General features: G+C 39.5%; 1 protein-coding gene across 1 annotated transcript in view; it reads right to left on the minus strand.

Moving 5' to 3' along the window:
- LOC141438606 (uncharacterized) overlaps positions 1-24,307 on the minus strand; it is a 164,440-nt gene that overhangs the window by 69,371 nt on the left and 70,762 nt on the right. The window contains 10 exon segments of the mRNA XM_074102473.1: positions 15,310-15,418; positions 16,189-16,282; positions 16,545-16,743; positions 17,378-17,506; positions 20,131-20,229; positions 21,935-22,168; positions 22,277-22,397; positions 22,400-22,432; positions 24,028-24,167; positions 24,170-24,221. Coding sequence (XP_073958574.1) covers positions 15,310-15,418; positions 16,189-16,282; positions 16,545-16,743; positions 17,378-17,506; positions 20,131-20,229; positions 21,935-22,168; positions 22,277-22,397; positions 22,400-22,432; positions 24,028-24,167; positions 24,170-24,221 — 1,210 coding nt within the window.

Below are 24,307 nucleotides of genomic sequence, written 5' to 3' on the forward strand. Positions count from 1 at the left end.
GGCATAGCATAGGCTTATCTCAGAATAAGAGGGTTCGGTCCGTATTTCCCACGCGAGCTCAGTGCGGATTGGCAACTTTACACACCGAAAAGCTCCTAACAATTTCCTAGGGTTATTTCGTACATAAATAAATTTTGAAAAATCAGAGGTACGAATAAGTAATTAATAAATGTTCAGACTTTAATAAAATAAAAGCGACTGCCCTCTCAATCGTCGTTGTCTTATTCGGTGACAAGTTCCAACCAGAAGTCTACCTATTTCAGCAAATGTAAACAGAGTGGGTACCATCAGTCAACATCAACATATTTTTCCTAGCCCAGTATGACCAGTGGATAGGTTTCCCCTTCCTTGCGCTATAGGGGCTATATTAAACTATAAAATTATATATAACAAACGACACTCAATTCAATGATCAACATAGTCTATTGTCAACCGGAAATGCCACGCTACTACACGATATCACAATTGAAAATAATTATTAATTTCAGCTATTGAACTGAACATGCTACAACTTGTCTCAAAAATACAATTGAAGTGGACTATAATATAGTATAGAGGACTAACATAGTCGTAACCTAAAAAAAAATTAAAGACATGTTTTTTTTGCTCTCTGCACTAGCATCATCATCATTAGACGTGAGCAAAATTTTACTTGTAAGTAATAATGTAATAAAGTAAAAGCTTGTAAAAACATGTATAGGTAAAATACTTAAGAAGACGACCTGTCGTATGTAGTAGTGCACAGAATTCAGGGAGTTAAGTCATTTTTCGAATATGGAACGTCGACTTATTTATACCGACATGTTACTACTTACTACTTACAACGGTCATCTTCTCAAGTTGTTCACCAAAACACGTTCTATCTGGAATATTGTTTGTTTGTTTGTTTATACTCTTTATTGTACAAAAAGGAAAAACAAAAAGGTAAAATATTATGTTATGAGCAACAAAGGCTAGGTTCTGCATAACTGGTTCGCACTGATCTGTAGCCCAGGGTCAATAATACCATTACGTCATTTATTACCAAACATGATAATAACAGTAGACGAACTAAATCCTTTTTGTCTTGTATACAATTAGGAGTAATTTCATAGTCGATTAAAGACTACGCACTTATATGTGGCCTTAAAATGGGTTGGCTTTTTTTTTAACCTATTATTAGTTTTTTGTGTTTAAGTTGTAGTAAGTTTTTTATTTATGTATTTAACCCTTATAAACCGAATGATATATGGCAAGCAGTCTGCCACTTAATTGCCACTTTATTCTTACGTCAACTGGTGAGCTTTAGAGCATACCTAGGTATCTATCGTTCAAACATGAATGAGAAAGAAGATTTTGTTTTTGTAACTTTTGGTCACAAACTTCAAAAAAAAGTCTAATGGTCCAAAACCGAGTGAGATAAATAATGAACAAACAACTCTCTGATTGAGACTTGTACCTAAGGTCCAGCCGGTCGCTCATTATTAGGTATCAAATCAATTCATGTAAACTAATAGGGCATATTAGGCAATGCTCTGCGCAGGGGCGACACTAGCACAAACCTCAATGACAACGTCAGTTCTCTTTATATTTTGTCCAGTGGGGGCACACTTAAAACGTCACCTTTTCACGTACACGCCAGCGCCTCTAGCGAAGAAATGATAGCACTAAATTGACAAATGTTCAAACGTTGACTTGAAAAATTCAGTCTGTCCGCCATCTTTCCGCTGTATGTTGGCTGTCTGGCTTCCGGATAGTTTAAGTTTATCTGATTTTTTGCTGATTTCTTAAAGTTGTATTACATTGCTCCACTTGGTGAACAAGGAAGTGACCACCATAAACTCGTTGCTTTTCGGCCTCGCGATGTAATGCACTGCGCAATTTTCTTACAGGTCTAAACTGGGCTATATAGACGTTAAGCTTGTTGTGTGCGTGCATGTACATGTGTGTGTTATGTCAGATTTAGTTCTTCAGCTAGCTACCAGATAGCGTGTTTCCAATGCAAATTTGATCATAGAATTCACTCTTTTTCTATATTGGTACTAATACTCTTTGATTTTGTCGCCATGAAAGATTTATTATTTTCTATAGAAATCATGATATATTTATTATTGGTAACAAAATAACATGATATTTACATCGATGCTTTCACTGTTTAGCTTAGATAATTATTTTTAATTTAATTTAATTTTATGCTAGCTCTCTTAAGCCTGCGACACATAGTCTTCTACTAACCCTAGTGCAGGCAAACGTGTTACATAGAATTTAGTAAAACATTGTATCTATTGTTATTTTGTACTGAAAAATATTGAATAAATTATCTTAATCTAGTAACGATATAGTTATATTTCCAAAATTTTAATTGAAATAATATGATATTATGGCATTTAAGATACCTACTCAAAAACTGTTTAGTGCTGCACTCTGACGGCAGAAAATTGCAGTAATATTCCCTATTACAAATCTTCTCCAGCATTAGTTAGTCATATTCTACTCTTCTGTAATCTTCAGTAAACTCCAGCCAGCTATTTCACAATTTCCACTAGTTTAACTAGCGTCGACAGTCTATTGTTATCCCCTAGGCCACTTATTTTCGGACCACCGAGTGTTCATTGATATTATAATGTTAGGGTAAACGTTGACAGCTTTAATAAGAAATAATACCTATAGAAAATACATGTCATACCTACATAATTCTGAGGTCAGGCCACAATGCAACACGATAACTTTGGTTGATAACATCCTCTGTCGGTGGATAAAACACCAATTACGAAATCAGAATGCGGAAAAGTTTATATGCTTAAATAATTTTATGGTGAAGCAAATTCATTAAGCAGAAGTAACGCTTGTTCCATCCGTAAAGTGGAGTGGAATGAATACCCTTGCAATATGGTTGAATAATTCAGCGTATACTAAACATGAATGTAATTTTTCGTCTTCATGCGTTCAAATATTATGAGTAGGTACAGTTTGCCAAAACGTGCCGCTAGACGCTATAAGTACCATTTTGTCCATTAGGGTACTTAGCATCATAAAACATAATTCCAAGACGCAACTCTAATAAAAAAAAAACACTTTTGGCCCTGAAAAATCATATTCACTAAATAAACTGCAAATATTTGTAACGAACCGTCAAATTTTACTTTTTGCCATGTAATTTTTTTATAAAATCGAAGTAGTATTATTCTCATATTGGCTTACAAAATATCAGGAGACTCCTGTACCTATAAGACCGGGTCTCGCACAGTGACAAGTGATATTACTTTCGTTCAATTCATTCGTGCTAGCTCTTCTAAATCGATCTATAATTCACGGATATACCCTTGGAGATCTGAGCAAATCTTTATGAGTCAGTCAGCAAACATTAAATCTGTGTAATAAAAATGCTGGCCGTCGGAGCTGTAATGCGCTTAAGTGAACTGATAAGGCTTTCATATCCAACGTAAGTGTAACCAAGCTGAAATAAATACTATAAGCACTGCGTTTGAAATTATACTAAACCATATGAAACATGCCACCATAAGTCTTTACAGTTTCATAGCATATTATTTAACGTGATTGAAAATTCCATTATAATTAATATCATCTAAAGTAAACAACTAACACGCGTACCTAATCATGTCGCGAAATAGAAAAATATGTATGTACGAACTATTGTAAGCTTATAAGATGAGACGAGACACTCGATACAACAAACCCAACAAAATCGCATACGGGCGTAGGGAACAAAAGTATAAAACGAAAAAGTATAAACAACAACAATAAACAAGTATAAACAAGCGACCCAATTTGGTGACAGTTTGTAGTTTGAAAGCAAAATAAAATATTTTTGGACTCCACTTTCGAGCTATAATCCTTGGACAAAATGTTCACTGACTAATTATATATAATTTATGAAAAATAACAATACAATTTCATTCACAATTTTGACCTCATTTGCTAACATTGAAAGAAAAACTAGCAAAAAAATCAAATGCCAAAAAATGAAGAACCCATAATATGCTATGAGGAAGAAGCAAAAGTGTACTGTAGGAAATAGGCTGTATACCGCTGGCAGGTGGTAAAACTGACCGCATGGCACGCTAGATTGACTGTATTAGTATAATGTTAGTATTTTTGTATTGTATGATTCTAGAATTCGATTTTAAAAGGGTTTGACAGCGGTATACATCTAAATAGATGCAGTGAATGATGTTTTGCCATCGTATTAAAAAATCTTATTTATCTTACTTTCTCGATTATAGCCTACTGAATTTTACTGAAGCTAATTGACTTAGCCTTAAACGAACTTAGCCGACAAAATACGGTGGTAAAACATTACTCAATAGATCTGTAATAAATATACTTCTGTACTCACTACCCATCCTACAGATGAACAGGAAGGAAATACAGTTTTACAATCTTATTATTATTTCTTCCTGTAGAACCGGATGACATAGCGTCACCAGTTTTCCAGGATATTTACTTATCAGTGATTTACCCGCATTCCACCACAAAATGTTGACAAACATCGACTGACGTCAAGTTAGATGTAGACAGCATGGAGGGTTACTTCCTGTTCTGGACATTAGAATCGTGTGTTGATCATTTCGAGGTGTTCACCAACTCTACTACTGCGGATTACACAGTCACCTATATTATATATTGAGACAGCACAGCGTGAAAAAATATCTGACACGTCCTAACGGCCCTAGAAATAGAGTCGTATCAGATATTTATGCACGCTTGTTGTAATGAGATATTGGTGCAGTTGACTGCACGATACGTTCTACTAAACGGAATCTGAGTAGTTATAGGCATCGTTATTAGTGTAAGCATTTGCTTCCATTGGACTATGAGGTTTGAGAGCCCACCACAAACAGCCCACTTATTTTCTGACGTACTTAAATAAATCGTTTTCACCACTTCTTTCTGTCACACGTACACGGTATAGGATGAGGGTTAGGGTTACCATATCTCAGAATTTGTCCAGAGATCTCAGGATTCCGGCCGGATTTTGGAAATATCGGGGGATCCTCAATTAAATAGAGGATTTCTTAAATCTTTTTATTAAAAAGTAACAAAATCAAAAAATAATCTTCCTTATACATAATAGAGATTAACAAAAAATCAACTCTGGTCATGTTAATTGCACAAATAAAATCAACCGAGATCACAATAATATGAATACTTTAAATAATAATTGACTTATTTAATTGTAAATTACGTTTTGAAAAAAATCTGGTATTGCGACAAATTCTCAGGATTTTTTGACGGGAATCAGGATTTTCTCCGGACTTTTGAATTTTTTATCTGGTAACCCTAATGTGGGTAAAGGAAATGGTAAACGCGATTGCGAGCGTCAGCGTGTTAGACAATACGGACTCAGGTCATGCAATGAGTGGTCCAATGCCGGGAAATCGTCTAGCTTCACCGGCTAGCATTTAACTGTAGCTGTTTGAATTAAATGTTTTCCACTATATAGCTTTCGTAGGGATTAGATAAGGGTAAAGGAACACCTTGACCCACTACCTTGTAACCACGCCGGCCCCAAGTGTTTTGAATGTTGATAAGAACCTAATAAAACGTAACGGCGGTGTACAGCCGAGGAAACTGAATCGTGTACTAGTGGAACCGTTGATGAACTTCACTATTTCTTCGGCAGGTGCATGGACCGTCAAAAGGAGATTTGCAGCAAAAATAGGTCCAGCTTGGAATGCGATTTATTTTCTTTGACTGTAAATATTTTTGTGTAAGAGAAGAAGTATCTTTCACATGCGTACGAGTATTTCAAAAGTTTGCGTTGAACCACAGTTACAACTTATGTTTAATACGAATGACACTTCTAAGTCCATCGAACTAATGCTTAATCTACATCGTTTTAAATTAACTTAGTACACTATTTAAATAAATTACAACCCCTTTTTAATTATTTCTTTCACTTTCTGAAGCTGTTTCTACCCAGGCCTCTAGCAATCAAATTTACAAAAAAAAAAACTTCAGCCAGTTTCGGTGTTGGAAACACTTGAAAATATGGTGGAAAATTCTTAAACAAAACATGTGTATGTTAGTATAAGTTTATTTATACAGCTTCGTATACATGTGCACTTGCGCCCGCGTCGTTATCTATCAAACTCGAAACGTACAACCTACATAGAGCGAAACTGGTTTTCGCGTACCTACTCTTATATGACTAACAACCACAGAACATAAAATACGAATACATACGAATACGTGAGGTCGAACTGGCAACATTACATCACTCGACTCGATCGATATACGAACTTTTGGAAGGCAACTTTTTATTTTTTAAAGTTCAAACTGGCAAAGGTCAGCAGAATGCAGTTTGGCTGAGTAGTGTTTACAAAGATTAAGTAGGTTGTCCAAGTTGTTTTTGATGCGTGTAGTAAAACGTAAATAAATAGTGGCATAGTTTTGATAGTGACAAGTTTAAGAACAGATCGCCAAATAAACTTTTGACCGGATGCAGTGACATGAAAACAAATGAATGCTGGATATATGAATCTTAGCGCAAGCTGGTTAATTATCCAGTCTTTAAAAATAGTGCAAATGATGAATCAGTTTCTTTGATTTGTTCTACGAATTTCTTTTTTTGAAGGTTGACTCATAAAATATCCAAATGAAGATCACAAAAATAGCCTTTGCCCGCTAATATCCAACGCGGAGAGGAATTTTAAATTTCCTCCCCGCTACCGGTCTAATTATAAATTTTGGCGAACGGCCACAGACGCAACAGAGTTTGTGCATATACAGAAAATTTTATAAACAATGAATTCATACGTGATATAAACTTGTTTCAAACCAACGTACCTCAAGCCTCGCAGGGTTTCCTTAATTAGCGTAACACTAACACTTTCAGTTACAGTTTCTTCTGAGAACGCACTGTTTCACACTGAGGTCGATCAACAAAGGAATCATTCAGCGATTCAACAGTTACATCATCGATTCGCGGAAATTATCGTAACCGAATCTCACACACCTCTGGAATTAGCATAAACATACGAAAGTTCACATCACTAGCGTTCGGGATTTGAATTCGCGCCGTTTCGTATTGGCTGTTCTATTGTTTTTTTTTAAATAAGGGTGTTCTTTTTTGACTATTTAATATGATTGGTTTTTAATTGAGTTGTGTTGCGCGTCGTGATAACCGAAAGGTCGCGAGCCGACTGCCCGCTGTATCATTGAAGCCGGCTCACGTGGGTTCGTATGCAAAAACTTTAAACAGAGCTCGGCTCCCGTAGAACATAAAACCGGCGTAATCGGTTAGTCATCCGGTTAAAATTCACAAGACACTTCAGGGTCGCCTGTAGAGCTTCGGCTGAGGTCCGTAGAGCTATTAGATTATTTACAGTTACAATTTTTTTAGAACAACTGGTTTTAATAACAATGGCATGAAGCCATTTAGATAGTCTAGCTGTGCTTCTTGTCCTTTCATTTTATATTATACTTATGTAAGCTATGGTAGTAAATTTCAAATAAAAATAATATCAAACGTTAATGGGATGTAAGTGTACCACGCTCTACTACGATATATATCCGACTCTACTATACGTCTTTTGAGGATAAAAGAACATATAAACTATATTTGTTGTGATCATCGTCTAATTCAAGAGCGATGAGGTCATTTGCAACGAGAAAAACATTTCTGGATAATACTTTGTTTTGTGTGCACGCGTTGAAATAAAATAGTCGTTTTAGTTCTGATACAAGTTGAAATTCACTTGGACTCGCCGTTTTGGTTCAAGTATTACACATGTTCGTGACCAAATATACACTCTCGTTATGATACTATACCGAAATGGAAACCCACATAATTATAATCAACACCTTTTAAAGTAATTTCAAGGTAATAGTAGAATCATAAACATACTTTCTTATAGTTTCGTGGACATTTGTGGTTCAAAATAAGTTTTTGGTAAAAAAAAATACAGATGTCGTGAATAATGTTTTGCTATCGTATTTTCTCTGAAAAGTTCATATTTATCTTGCTGTCTCAACTAGCTTACTGAAGTTTACTGAAGCTAATTAAGGAAGCAAGATAAATACGAACTTATCCGACAAAATACAATTGAAAAACAATATTCAATAGATCTGTCCAAACTTAATTAATGGAATTCAAAATAATCTACGCACGACTATACTACCAAGTTAGATATAATAAAAAGAGGATGAATAAAAATGTGTTGTAAATCAATAAATAATGAATAGTTTTAAACATAAAAAATAGTTATTGAACGAATTAAAATTGTTCTGTCGCTTACGTGGATGTTTTAGGCCGCGGGTGCACTCGAAAGCGCAGCGCTTTTCTGACCGTATGGTCACAGTTTTTGAGTATTCGTGTGCGGGCTAGCTACTACGAAACTCGAAACTCGAAGTTCGTATCGTACCGTCCCTCTCGCTCTCTTATTAAATAGTATAAATGTCAGAGAGACCGCACGGCACGAACTTCGAGTTTCGTAGTAGCCCTGCAGGCTTTCGGCGCTCGGTGTATTCTTTGCCATCTAAGCCACCCATTAATGTTTAGTTAATTTCAATATAGAGCCTTATACTGGAATATAAACTTATAGTTTTACCACAAAGAAGGTTTAAATGTATAAACTTGCAACAAATATCGCCTGATTTCAAATAACTCAACTCGGCCATAAGGGATCACTACGAAGACGACGCACGGGCTAAAATCGCAATAAACTACTATTTGTTTTCACGTCAAAATTCACTTCTATTAAACCGTCTGTGGGGCCTATGAATAATTTAAAAAATACGCATGCTCGGTTCAAGGAATCAAACAAAATGTAATAAACAATAGTTTTGTGAGTCACGTAAGGTGCTCACGGGCCGCGTGCCGGAATGCCAATTACGCCACACTTCTTTACCGCCGGGCGCTAAACAAATTACGCCCAAAACATCATGAGCGACTTGAATTTGAGCACGTGAGGCGACGAAGTGGTAAGTGGAGGTGCTAAGGTCGACGTTTGGAAGTCCTTGAAAATTTTGTGCAGGGTTACAACTGTACAAGACGCCTAATGTTAGGCTTTTTGCAAGGATCTAAGAGGATTTCGCCCGGAGGCAGTGTTCTGAACTTAGCCCAGTTCCAGGTAGAGTCAAGTTCCATAGGCACCTCCAAAGGAAAAAGCGGAAAACTTATCTATAGGACCACTCGTCAAAGTCACTGTGCTATTACTGGACCGATTGAGTTGGTACACATATGCAAGTCGGTGAACCAAAAACGAACGGGTTTCAAGTCGATGCCATTAACTATTAAGGAGTTCATCCTGCGAGACCGGACCTCCAGAATTTCACTACCAGATTATTGTGTCATCACATCACCGTATCTACATAATTCTGGCAATTTTGAAGTCAATCCTACCATTAGAAGTAAGTCAAAATTCACTTACAAGATTCCAAAACGTTTGAAGTTGAATATGTAAAGCTTTTAAAAAAGCAAGTGTACATAAGAAAACTTACGTAATAAATACTTATGAGGTATATACCTTACGTCGTACGGAATTTTAGGACACAGAAGGGTGTAATATCTCTGAACGAGCGAAGAACCTCTTCCTAAGATCAAGGCTGAGGCGTATTTTCACCTTTGAGACGTTTCAAAAAAAACAATGGCGCCTTGCCAGCGGTTGATGTCACCGCGCGTTCGAGGTGTGACGTCACGAGCGAACAATAGTACATTACGTGCGTTTATCATAAGAACCAACGTAATATTATGACTTTTGTTTTTCAACTTTGCTGACACGTGTCAAGATTCAAATTGATATGTACGATTGTTTTATGTCAAACGTGAGGTACATTGTAATGTTAATAATGACTTTTTTGTATCTTATACCGAGCGTGTAATTATGTGTGTACTGTTACAAAAGAACACACATACCGTAAAGTTACTTTACTATCAACAGTCAATAATGATGTCATGTTGAATGTTAAGTATCCTATTGTTTTACAACAATTTACAATGTTCATTAATGAAATGGCCGACAAGGTAATAGGTAACTATATAGTAAAATTTTAATTTACGAATTAAAGTTTTGCTTTGAATTTGTAACCAATGTAAATACAGAATAGTAAATATTCTATAAACAAAGGCTCATCGCGTCGCGCGTACACTACACAAGACAACTTATAGACAATTCTGGACGATGGCACTTGTTGTTTTCAGTTAAAAAATAACTTGTCACGGAAACGGGTCTTTTACTTTGACCGCATTATCGCCATACGTGATTGACTCTCCATATTTTCTAACAGTGCAATGTTCTAGTTGGTACATGAGTGATCGATTCAAAGTTGAATGCAGGTTTTAAAATAGGCTAGCAGGCAGGAGTGTCCAATTTTAACCGGGCAGTGATTTCCATTGGTGTTGTATTAATAGTTTATTATTCCGTTTTAATCGTTCTGCTACTCCCCCTTTCTTCGCATGATGATGCTATAGAAGGGTACTAAAAATAATCTTTAATTTAATGCTCCGTCAATTTTAAACACGTCAAAAATGCAATTTTAAGAAAATTTATTTACGCACGCGTATTTTTGTTTCTTGGTATAATTTTAAGTTTTTTTTTTTACAATTTGAAAGATTGATGAGTTTAAGCTATGTTGCAGTGCTCTACTACAGGGTTTCAGATTGGGGAAATATTTTATTTTAGTTTAAGATCCGATGTATCCATGAAAGCAATGATTTAATGATTATAATAATGACGAGGATGGGAAAAAACCGTTGCTTTTTCAATATAATTTTGCATCAAGTATGTGCTGTGACATTCAGTACATCCAGTACGATCCAGTCCCTGATTTGTACGTCCGAAATGAGCCCGAACTATCGGAACTTTTTAAACTTTTTATCGCAACTGTACACGGTTTTAACAATAAACGTTTCTTACTGTTTCAGAAATTTTCGGGAATACCTCGGCTATTAATGCGTGGACCCTTGTCTTACTTTGATAATTATGTCCGTGTCTTCCGATAGTATTTCGTCTGACTGTACTCACCGCCACTATTTATTTATGAATGGTGCGGTGACGTCACCGCCCCAGTGACTCTCGCCCGCGATTAGATAGCGGGTGCAATTGAAGAGATGCGCACGACCGCATGAAAATAGATTTGAGGTTACCATGATCACTAGTTTGTGGGGACAGTAACACTTATACATGGTATTTTAAAATTAATTCGGAATAGGTATTCGGTGTACCCTAGGTCAAGAGGTTCCTATAACGATTCCGTTGCAAAGTCTGTAGCTGTTTGAGCTATGGCCTCTCAAGCGGAGGGTTGTGGTCTGTGGATTTGAACCTAATGGGAAATTACATTTGAAAGTTGCCATGAGCATCACGGTGGAGGAAAATATCTTAAGAGAGAGATGAGCGCCCTAGATGATGACGAATCTAGTCTAAAGGTCCAGAACAAGATGTCGACACATATACCCATATATCACTACCCAAGCTCAGATTACTGCTATTTAGAACGATTTCTTTGCAAAATGTAACATTAGACATTTTGTCCTTTAAACTACATGGACACAGCGACACACTACATCAAAACCAGACCATGATGTCGTATCAGCTTCACAATGCCTGCTGCTTAGCGATGTTACAGCTAATAGCGAATGAATAATTTATGTGCTCATTGTGCAGTTAATATCGATTGATTTGCTTACAATGATGCGCCCGAGTGGTTAGGGAGGCGTGCTCTGATGGCACTGGTATTGATTTATACTGACAACTAGATTTAACTGTTCGGTAAACTACTCTTCTCCTATTTGATTTCGTGGGATTGCGTATGAATCGTAAAAAATTCAACAAAAGGTACAATAACTTACTACTCACTAGTAGTACAGTCACCAGCAACAATATCTGACACAAGCCGTGCATAAATATCTGATACGACTCTATTCTTACGGTCGGTAGGACGTGACAGATATTTTAGGACGCTTCGCTGTGGCAGATATTAATGCAGGTGACTGTACAGTCAACTACAAAAAGAACGATACAAGTTACAAAAATATGTATACACGACTTTATTTTTAACATTAAGGACGTGTATAGTGTTGTACATAATATTTTAACTTTGGCCGTGTATATCTTTGTAATTGACAGTACTACTCTATTAAGAATCGCGACAGATGGATAGACAGGCACGAGAATTATCCTATAAGCGTTCCGTTTTTTCCTCTTGAGGTACGGAACCCTAAAATTACTCTAATAAAACAAATATCTTTAGGAATAGTTGCAGCTGATAAAGCACTTTCTCGTTCCATCAAACAACGGTACTGTTCTTGTACAAAGTTGGGTGATTTAAGTAAAGACACCGCTTTTATCGACTGACCCGAATGTCACTGAAACATCATAAATATCAAAACTGAGTTTATGAGCTTTGGCAATACTCCAGTAGTTATTTTGTTTGTGTGGCGGTATCATTAAATTTAGTTGCGTTGCAGCGGCGTGCACGAGGATCAATCGTGCTCAAGCGCATAGTTCACGGCTATTACGAGTAAAATCGGCATCGCACACATAGGAGCTGACTAGACGCTCTTAAACACCTTAACACGGCACTACACGTATTGTGAACGCACAAGTTCGTGTCCAGGTATTTTTGAGGACTAGACAGCGCCGATATTTATGATGGCTACAGAATTATGACACTCATAATGTAAGGGGCTGGATTTTACATACAGTCAAGTGCAAAAATATGTACCATCTATTAGAAACACTCAACAATTTATGTTGTACAGATTAGTCCATATTTGAGCATATAACGGTTTTAATTTAAAGTAAGTCACAAGTCTTATGCCGCTTTTAATGTTTTGTTCATTAGGTAAATAAATATTTGGTGTTAAAAATAATAATTTGGCTGTAATATAGCGTACGTGGGACCGATATAGCCAAGTGAATTAGCTCGTTAAAGAGGCAATGGAAAGACCATATCGAGCACGCAGAACAGTTGACGTTGGGGCCGAAAGTTCTCGAATGGAGACCATGGATTGGCAAGCGCTGCGTAGGACGTCCACCAATGTGATGGAGCAACTGGAGGTCTATAGGGGAGGCCCATGTCCAACAGTGGACATCCTACAGCTCATATGATGATGCTCAATAAAGTGTCAGAAAGAAATCCGGTCGCAAAACTAATTAAAATGAACTTGAATGTTAGAATTACAAGTATCTAATTATTATGGTTATTAATTTTATTTCTCTGACTGTATAGAGAGGTAATGCCGCCAGTGTGTTAGGGTCTATGCCGCAGGAGCCCGGCCTCTTAGATGGTGTTTTCTTTTTATAGTTAGGTATATTTATGCAGTTTTTATTAATTTTGTTTCCTATCATATTATTGTATCTTGTGTTGTGAATAAATAATATATTCAATTGTATTATTATGGTTAAAAAGATACAGTCTTATTACAGACGGACAGACGGCGAAGTACGAGTAAGACGGCGAAGAATTACTAAATAAAATAGGGCCCCGATGGCACATTTTCGATATGGATCCCATAAAATAACCAAATCATAATACCGATTAGGATTATGACACAACATCACTAGTAACTCAGCTGCATTATTAGAGCTCTGTGCCCCGCTTATATCGGGCTTCTATTCATCCAATGCGTAGGATCAACGTGATGAAATCTCTTCAATTAAATCAAACTGACTGCGCTGTATTTATTATCTGTATTAACTTGTTTGTCTGCAATTTGATTGCTTATATTCAAGGTCGATAATTTGATAAATAATATGCAAAATATATTTAAACATATCTATCCGTATATGCGAGATCTATACTTAAGAATTTTGCCTATGTACAATTTTACCCGTGTTGAACAAATAAACTATTTGTATTTGTATTTTGTATTTGTATCTTCAAAGCGCATTTTATGACAGAGATAACTAGTGAGATACACCTTTGGCCTCATCAGCACTTTTCATCAGGTGAGAGAGGGGTCAATCACGGATTTATGGCACGGCAGTTTTATGTACGAAAAAAAAAACATTCATATTATTTTGCGAGGTTTAGCGATTGTAAAGTTCAAGGCCTCAAGGAACTGCAATAAATTATCAGTCGTGATAAAGTAATAAGCTTATTTAATACCTATAAATATAGAGTTAATTTAGAATGCGCGAAACGAAACTTTTAGCGTTTAGAATAAAGAGAAAAATCGGCCAAGAGCGTGTCGGACACGCCCAAGATAGGGTTCCGTAGCCATTACGAAAAAAATCAAGTAATATTATGTACGTTAAAACACAATTAAAACACTTACTACAGTCTTAAAATCTATTACCAGAAAAAGAGCGTATCTTCTTCTTCACGGCACTTACGTCTTCTTGTTGAGAAGCGCAGTTTTTCGGCAATACCTCAAAAACGGTATATCCGATCATGTTGAAACCAATTTTCGTTGAAGTATTTCTTAAGCGTTACCTTTCCATATTTTTTGGACAAACGGTTTACAAGATAGAGCACAATTATAGCTACTTTGGGAGCGAATATTTACGGAAATCTTCACTTAATCAAAAAAGTTTAGAGAAACCTTACTATCTTTTCAAAAGAGCTGTCGAACTATGTGCCACACGTTGATGCGAGGTAAAAATTTTGTTTTCTATTTCTGTTACGTGTATGGAGTGCCCCCCCCTATAAATATTTATTTTTGTAATTTAACTACAAAACTAAAAAGCGGCTTTAACAAGACATCTATATTCACATTAGGAGCGTTGCGATGAGTTGTTTTTTCATGAATCATGAACCAATTAGAAAACGATTCATTTACCTATCCTCGTTCCGCCACTCAGGCTTAGTTTCGTCGAGCAGACGCATGAGCAGAACGGTGGCGTGTGCTCCCAGAGGAAAGGCTACGAATTGGTCCGAAAATATTTAGCTAAACTCGATTTAAGACGCGAGTTATCCGATTCATAGATATAAAAAAGTGACACGGTTGATTTTCATACAGATTGAGGTGTTTGCGTTATCTAGTGTAATCTATATCTGTGGCGCCCCCAATGGAGCATTATCACCTTGCTGTGAACCTAAAGCCCAATTTACACCGCGAGCGGAGCGGACTCATTAATGACTTAGTTTAACTTACATAGAGACCAACTTCATCTGTCCGGTGTAAGTACAGTCAACGTCATAAATAAGTGATTACTTGTGTACCTTGTCACTAACCCATGTTTGAAAAGCCATACGAAATCATGTAACTATTGAAAGCGACAAGGTACAAAAGTGATCACTTATTTATGACGTTGACTGTACTTTCATGCAGCCGATCGTTTTACGTTAAACTTTTAAACTAAGTCATTAATGAGTCCACCCCGCTCGCGGTGGAAACCCGGCGTGTCAAAACTATGGACTTACCGGTATCGCCAACGGCTTGACTGAGCGTGTTCTCTGTGACAGGTCGAAGCGCCTCGACGGCACTGATGTAGCCCAGCCGATCAGCGATGGCGCAGGCCGTCTGACCATTCTGTATGACATGAGACTTGTATAAATAAAGTAAATAGTAATAATAATAAATAACACGGGACATGACACCAATAAAATTGACCTAGTCTCAAAGTAAGCAAAACTTTTGTTATGGGTAGCAATGGATCATCATATCAGCCATAGGACGTCCACTGTTGGACATAGGCCTCCCCATAGGGAGGTCTATGGGGGAGGCCTATGTCCAACAGTGGACGTCCTATGGTAGGCAATGGATACAAATATCACGCCTGTATTCCCAAATGGGGTAGGCAGAGCACACGAAACGATACCGCTTCGGAACCACTTTTAGCAATTTTAAGTTTAATGTTTGTCAAAAATGGTACAACAGTGACAGGTTGCTAGCCTCTCGCCTACGGTATACCTTAACCTATATCCTTTGTCGCCTCTTACGACATCCACGGAAGAAATGGAGAGGTGTAATTCTAACCCGACACCAACAAACTTAAATAGGTACATAGATAGATACATACTTAAATACATATTTAACACCTTAGGCTCGAGAACAAACATTCGTATTCTTCATACAAATATCTGCCCTGACTGAGGTTCGAACCACCTCAACCTTCGTAGTCAGGGTGTCTAACCACTGGCCTATCCGGACCGATTGACTTAACAAGTGACAACAACGGGACGGGATTCGAACCCGCATCTCCTGGCTGTACCCGCCAAGGGTGCTACTAATTGCACTACGGGTTTTTTGCTCTCGAAAAATCCGATACCGCGTGTAATATATTTGTATTTTTAACTTACAGCGGACAGAGCGTTGGGATCGGCATTATTCTTGAGCAGCAACTGTATGATGAGCGTGTGGCCTTGCTGCGCGGCCTGGTGGAGCGGCGTGAAGCTGTAAACAGAATCCAGTTTGGTGACTAAATTTTATGAAAAATACTAGCTTTTACACGAGACTTCGCTCGCGGGAACTTCATGTCTTACAGTTGAATTGAAATGTAGGATTTTACTGAACTCCCGCTGGAATTCTTACAAATTACATCGTGGTTCTCATTGATTTTGCATTAAAAACTGTGGAGTATAGTAGGGGGTATAGGATATAGGGTATGGTGTGTGGGTTATGGGTTATGGGGCATGGGGCATGGGGCGTGGGGTACCCGTGCGCGGCGCGGGCAGTGACGTCAGCGCCGGCGTCGAGCAGCGCGCGCGCGGCGGCGTGGTGCCCGTGGTGCGCGGCGGCGTGCAGCGGCGTGTACCCGTCCCTGGTGCGCGCGCCGCGGTTCGCCCCCGCCGCTAGCAGCGCCTTTAGCACGCCCGTGCGCCCCTCCGCCGCCGCCAAGTGCACCGGGGTCAGACCTGACGAAAGAAATTTCATCAGCGTCGAGACCGTTACTAACTCTCACTGAGCCAGGGTCGTCGGTCAAGGAAGAAACCGATGATGATCAACAAAAAAAAAGACAGACCTAAGAAACCCACAGAACCTAACAGGAGAACGCCTCTCCCGGCTTTCCAGCAAATAGCTAAATCAAGACTCCGTGGGTAGATAAGAAACCCCTCCAACCTTCTCTTCGCCGTAGTAAGTTCCAGGGTGCTGGGGACGTGCAGTCGTGTTTTTTAGCTGGTGAGAGTTCGGCACTGTCTGGGCCCTCCCTTCCACGTCGTCCGTAATGGTTTTTTTCCGACTGCACACCCCCATGTCCTGTAAACACCTCAAAAACTAACTGAAACTGTGCGCATCACCCTGTTTAAGTTTGAGATCCTATAATTGGCTCTGTGTCACTAATTTTACAATCATAAGCTATCGGTTCTCCATCAGTAAATAAGTAAATGAAACCAGAGCTGCGGCTTGCCGTGGCTCATGCTGAGTGTGGCCGTTATTTTCTCTCTATTTAATACTAGCTGCCCACCTCAGTTTCGCTCTGGTATGCCAATATATGGTATACTGGTACACTAAAATATCATCCCATGATGATATCACTGGGTGTCTCACCATTGGTAGCCGGCACGTTGACATCGGCTCCCCGTTCGATCAGCATCTCCACGCAGTCCTCGTGTCCCTCCTGCGCCGCCATGTGCAGCGGTGTGAACCCAGCCCTAGACTTCACGCCAGCGTCTGCGTCTGTACCATCAATATTAAGCTAAGTTTACACTAAGGCAAATATTGTCTATGGCTTCCCGTGGGTGTTGTAAAAGGTGACTATTGGATGTAATACAAGAATGGCCAGCAGCGTTTTCTAGTATTAAAAATTATTAAAAATAAAAAACATTAAATTTAAAAAATCAAAAAACTCGACTACCTTAAAAACTAAAAGGAAGAAAATAACTCTAGTGGTCTAGAACTCTGTCAAGAAGCTCATTTAAGGTTCAACAGTCGGGACCCATTACCAAGATTTTTTGAGCTGGTTACGATTTGAATGGGTCCCGACTGTTGAACAACAAGAACTTATTTATAAGGTAAGCTGCCGAAGTGATTACAAAGATCTTACCGATAATCGGTGCTGTCGTCGGTTTAAATTTCCAATGTGAAATCATGATAAAACACTTTAATGATGTTTCAATGGCGGCGGAGAGTAATACACTGAATTTTAATAGACAGTATAATTAATAAAATAATGACTAATGACCAACTTAAACAGATGTATCAGGAATCATTACCGTATCAATGTCATTTAAAGTTTTTTTTTTTTGTAATGATTCACTTTATCAATTTAATGTCAATAACATTACAAATCACAATCAAACAATAAATTACCTCTTGGGTAAAAGCATAGTAAAAGAGGACAAGTAAGTCCACTCCGATTCTTTAAGAGACTTAACTGCCTACTCCAGCGCGGACGCTTGGGGTTGTCGACGTCTATTTTAGATAAATTACCTACCGGCAAATAATTTTAGTACGACAGTTAACTTAAAATTGTCTAATGTCTGTGTCTAGAGAAACCAGACAGATTCTATGCCGTTATATTATTATGTTCTTTACTTTTCTTTCATTCTTAGGTTTAGGTTTTTATAATAGTTATAAAAAGTAAAATACAGAAAAGTACATACAAAATAAAAATATTATAAAAACCTAACCTAGTTTGCCGCCGGTAACGGGGCAGGGCCCAAGCTACCGGTGGTCAGGGCCTCAGAGTGAGGAACCTCCGGACGATGCGTGCCGTGTCCAGAAGTACCGCCTTCTGTATCTGGCCCTTGATCCAGCCATCTAGCGAGAGTCTCTTGAGATGTTGGTCGAGACTCTTCGCTATTAGACCGTTTGCCGAAACGACTATCGGGACAATGATCGTCGAGTCAACATCCCACATAGCAGTCACCCCGTGAGCCAAGTCAAGGTACTTGCTGAGTTTGTCCTTCTCGGCCTTCACGAGGTTCTCGTCATGTGGGATGGTGACGTCGACGAGCACTGCCTGGCGGTTTGATCGATCTGTCAGCACGATATCAGGCTTATTGGCTACAATAGTCCTGTCCGTGATGACAGATCGATCCCAATAGAGCGTGGCACGACCATTTTCGAGAACTGGCGCAGGGACATACCTATAATACGGCACCTCAGAGTCTACAAGGCCGTATTATAGGTATATTATTATTATACTAAATTTAAAAATATTATTTATAAATACGCCGAAATGGTGATGGCGACTGTTTACATACTACTCATGTTTACCTACACAATACTATAACTATATTGTTTAAAGGTAGGTAGTAATCTATTTTTGTATGTGTCCTTGCACGAAACTATTACACTACACTTATATACTACTAATTTATAACTATACCTAATACAAAAAATCGTATGTTCTGTTTTTTAATACGAGATACTAAAATGACGTTTCATGTGTTACCTGTTTTTTGCGTCTCATAAATAGTGATGTGCCGCAACCGGTTATCACCGAAATATTTTGTAGGTACCTTATTATATGTATAGAATATTAAGATATGAACGGATCCGTGACGTACTAACATGTAGGACAATTAGGACATTCTAGAAAAGGTAAAATGGGTCTAATAAAAATGCGACTGTTTTGGAGATATTTCTACTTTTTATAAGTAGATGTTGATATTTAAGTTTCAATTTCATTCTAAGTACGATCCGCCTCAATGCTTACCATAAAAACACACATACCATAACACGAGAAAATGCACTGAGCACATCCGATCACAATACGAGTAAAGTAACGAATGTCGAATACAAAAAACATGAATGACGTGTGATATCTGGCCCTATACTACGACATGCAAAACTCGAACTTCGTATGTTGCCCACTGACGGTTATCTCATTTAAAACGCGTGTGAAAGGGACGGTGCGACACGAACTTCGTTTTTCCTTTTTTGTAGTAGCCCCTCTGTGTTATGATATTTTACGTTGGCACTAAGTGATGTACACTGTATTTTTTATTGATTTTATCACTTTATCGTAAAAGTGCATTTATATTTTCAAAATGTAAAGTAGAATATGCTTTAATGTTATTTCTGTTATCATAAAATATACGTTTTATCGATTATTTACAATTATATCGGAGCTGGCACGAATGGATTTAACGCATTGCATCACAAAATGAATTAATACTGATTCAAGAAGTAATAATTGTGTTATAAGAAGTCTACTCGTACACTTGTTTACAATATTAGGAGGCCCCTGTAAAAGAACGGTACTCACAAAAAGTGACATTATTTTCGTTCAATTCATTCGTGCCAGCTCTTGTGAATCGACCAATAGACAGCTTTATAATAAAGAGCATACGTACCATGTTCTAGCAAGGCGAACGCAATATCCGGATGGTTATGCCGGCAGGCGATGTGCAGCGCCGAATGGCCGTTTTTGGCGAGCGAGTGAGGCGATGCTCCTACGGAAAGGATTCTAGCTTACTGACTCTACCAGTACTAGCTTAGTGGTGCGCTAGGATTGTATGTCTGTATAGTGGAAATTAAATCCGTGGCAATAAAAGCCACTCTTATAGTGAAGTCGCATTATTCGCCATCTATTTCCACCCTCATCTGAGACCGTTTGGTAGAAAGATTTGATTGTGATTCAGAGCATATATGGCGTCAGATTGACGTATAAAGGTATAAGCATTCTGGCAAAGTATGAATGGAGAATGGTTGTAACATTCAATAAGGTTTCATCTACAAATACCTTACAATCTAAACGCACCAAAACGTGACAATGTGATTTTAACATAAAAAGATGTACATACAAATATGTGTTTGTGATCTAGTAATTTAGCAGTAATAGGTGTATCAATGTTAATGTTTGGATAGGAAACTAAAGGAAACCCCTGGGCCGAAATAAAATGAGAAATTATATCAAATATTTACAGCCTTATTCATGAAAAGTTAGAGCCTCCTTGAAGGCCCGATGCTAAAAAACATGATTCATAAACGTCTGTTAGCGCTAATCAGTCGATCAAGGCTCTGCTAAAGTTAGAGGACCGTAGACCCTCATTTATCTCCCTGCTAAGTCACAAAATGGCCGCCACAAGTTTGAACAGCTGACTTTGACAAGAGCTAAAAAACCAACGAAGATATTTTTAGTGAAGGGAGGGTTACGCAAAGATTAAAAAAAATCCAGGAAAAATTATTTTCAGGAATTTGTATTTAAAAATCCTCTAAATTAGGCATTTATTACTGCTACTTTACTACTTTACTAACAATAAATATTAAAAAAATTAAATTAGGATGATTAACATAATTACGGCTTTTTGCACATGCGGATCGGAAATGGCGGGAAAACAAACATTTTTATTTTTTTTCCTGCTCATTTTCTGCTGCTACTGCTGTTTTTTTTAAATTATCGATGAGGCCATTTTTTTGTCTTTGATTTGTCAAGATGGCCAACATAACGCGTCTAATCCGTCTATCAGCAGCTCAACAACTAGCAGACTGCTAGCAAGCGTTTATAAATCATACTTCTTGACAACCGTCTAACAAGCTTAATCAGTTGTTAATCAGTCTGCTAAGTAACAGACCGATCAAACCTCAATTAAGGATTTTTTATGAATAAGGCTGTTATTCTTTGAGTATCGACTCTTCTGAAACAGTTTTTTTGTTTTATAAATTCCATCAATGCCAAACAGAATGCGTTGCAGGAATCTTGGGAAAAGTTAATTACACTAAATCTGATTATAATTGATTTAAACACTAATTTAAAACCAACTACAAACATAAGTATAAAAAAACACCTTCAACATGTTTTCTACAGGTGCAGACCAGGATTACTTTTAATGAGCTCCCGATATTTCGACGCATGTATTAACGTCATGTCGTGTCATGATCATTATAAGTATATTGATTAAAAGAGGAGCACGGTTAACTCACATATTAATAGCCGAGACGTGCCCGACACGTTTGTAACCGTGAATCATTCAAATCTGTTATTAAAAAAATGGCCAGTAATTTTGAGGCTTTTCCTTCGCTCCCAACAGAATGTTGTGTGTGGAACACGTCCTGGTCCACTTTTTCAAAGCTCAATTAAGGCGTCTTAATGCCTTTTTAGTGTGATTAGCCTATTATAACCCAGTGCCTGAGTAAAAGAGCATTTAAATAACGTACCCTTGTCTAGGAGCAGTAGTGCGATGTCAGGGTGGCCATAATAAGTGGCCATGTGTAAAGGTGTGATGTGGCTTTTCCCCGGTGCATCGGGTTGCGCGCCGCGGGATAGTAGCAGCCTGGCTACACCAATGTCGCCGTATTTCGCCGCTAGATGGAGTGGGGTGAAACCCTTGCGGGTCTCCGCTTCGATTGGGGCGTTGTTGTCCAGAAGGATGGAGGCGACTTCTTCTTTGCCTACGGAAGTTTAAAAAATGTATGTGCTTGAATATAAAATGGATGAAAAGGTTTTTGGAACTGGTAGCGGGTCTTACCCACTTTGGTGGCACCAATAGCATGTCTTACCCTCCTTGGCCGCGATATGCAGCGGCGTGTAATGGTCCTTGGTGGCGGCGGCGGCGTCTGCGCCGTGCTGCAGCAGCAGCGCCGCGATGTCGCCGTGGCCGAGCCGCGCCGCCACGCTGCAGCGGGGGTCTGCTCCTCGCGGGCGCGCGCCTCCACCTACACAAACAATCAATTAATTCTTTAAACTTTCGTGAGTCTCACTCATAACTACGGATGTTGCGCATAATGGTATTTTACTTTTATTTATTATGACATCATTAAATATATGAACATCAATGTATTTTATGATTATAATACAATTTACTTTTATTATAAATATAAATGTTGTACCCTACGGTAAAATGTTTCGTTAATCTTATTTTATTTTCCATTACCACAATTTTTACGTCATCCGTACTTTACGTTCGAGCACTGATGATGATGCTCTAAAATAACGCACGGATATAAGTCTGGTGCGCGCGCGCCGCCAGATGCAGCGGCGTCTGGGCCTGGACACATGTCGCCGGTACGGTGCGTCTACGGTGTCACGGCGCGGCGCCGTCAAAACGGCGTCGTGCCGAAACACGGTGCCGCGTACGGTGCCGTACACGGCGCCGCGAACGGCGTCGTACCACGGCGCGGTGCCGTGTACGACGCCGTGCACGGTGCATCGCTTGGTAGTTTAATTTTATTTCTTAACCTTATAAGTTAATCCAAGCATTTCCAAAGGCTCAACAGGTTTTCTGAATACGTATTGCTTTTGTATACGACTCGCTATCTTGGATAACAGTTCTTCAAAAGTTGATATGGACATTCTAAAATACTCGAAAAATTTGTCATCCCACATATTTTCAGTGCTTCATATTTTTCTTTAAAATGACCTCCATCATGGTTCATTAAAGACATGTTGGATTCACCCAATATCTTCGTTTCTGTTTTTTCTTATTCATTCGTCGTCTTAGCAGTAGGAGCAAGGAGAATACGTTTTTCTTGGTCCATGTCAAGGCAAAAACTGTATACTTGTATATATTTAAAACGACATTGTTTTGTATATTTGAACCGATGGTTGTACTTGCGGTGTTATGCGTTCAGCAGCAAAACGAAAACTAGTTAAACTACCAAGCGATGCACCGTGCGACGGCGTCGTACACCACGGGGCGCCGTGGTACGACGCCGTTCGCGCGCCGTGGTACGGCACCGTACGCGGCACGTGTTTCAGCACGACGCCGTTTGACGGCGCCCGCCGCGTGACACCCGTAGACGGCACGTACCGGCGACATGTGTCCAGGCCCTCTCCCCGCGCGCCGTGCACCGTCCGCCGCGCACGCACCTTGGCATTGTCTCCTGAGCAGCACGCGCACTAGATCAGTCTGGTGCGCCGCGCGCCGCCAGATGCAGCGGCGTCTCCCCGCGGCGCCGTGCACCGTCCGCCGCGCAACGCACTTGCATTGTTCCTGAGCAGCACGCGCACTAGATCAGTCTGGTGCGCGCGCGCCGCCAGATGCAGCGGCGTCTCCCGCGCGCCGTGCACCGTCCGTCGCGCACGCACCTTGGCATTTGTTCCTGAGCAGCACGCGCACTAGATCAGTCTGGTGCGCGCGCGCCGCCAGATGCAGCGGCGTCTTCCCGCGCGCCGTGCAACCGTCCGCCGCGCACGCACCTTGGCATTGTTTCCTGAGCAGCACGCGCACTAGATCAGTCTGGTGCGCGCGCGCCGCCAAGATGCAGCGGCGTCTTCCCCGCGCGCCGTGCACCGTCCGTCGCGCACGCACCTTGGCATTGTTCCTGAGCAGCACGCGCACTAGATCAGTCTGGTGCGCGCGCGCCGCCAGATGCAGCGGCGTCTCCCCGCGCGCCGTGCACGCGTCCGCCGCCGCGGCCGGGCCCACCAGCACCAGCGCGATGTTCATGACCCCATGAACGACGCCACGTGGAGCGGCGTCAGACCTGACTCGGTCGTCGCCGACTTGCCTGGGGAGTAGAAGACGCAGAATTAAGCTTAATTTTCCTACCAGTGGTCCCAAACCACTGTGGGTTTCTTAACAGGAGGAG

Source organism: Choristoneura fumiferana, chromosome 19 (assembly GCF_025370935.1).
Source record: "Choristoneura fumiferana chromosome 19, NRCan_CFum_1, whole genome shotgun sequence".
Taxonomy (NCBI): Eukaryota; Metazoa; Arthropoda; class Insecta; order Lepidoptera; family Tortricidae; genus Choristoneura; species Choristoneura fumiferana.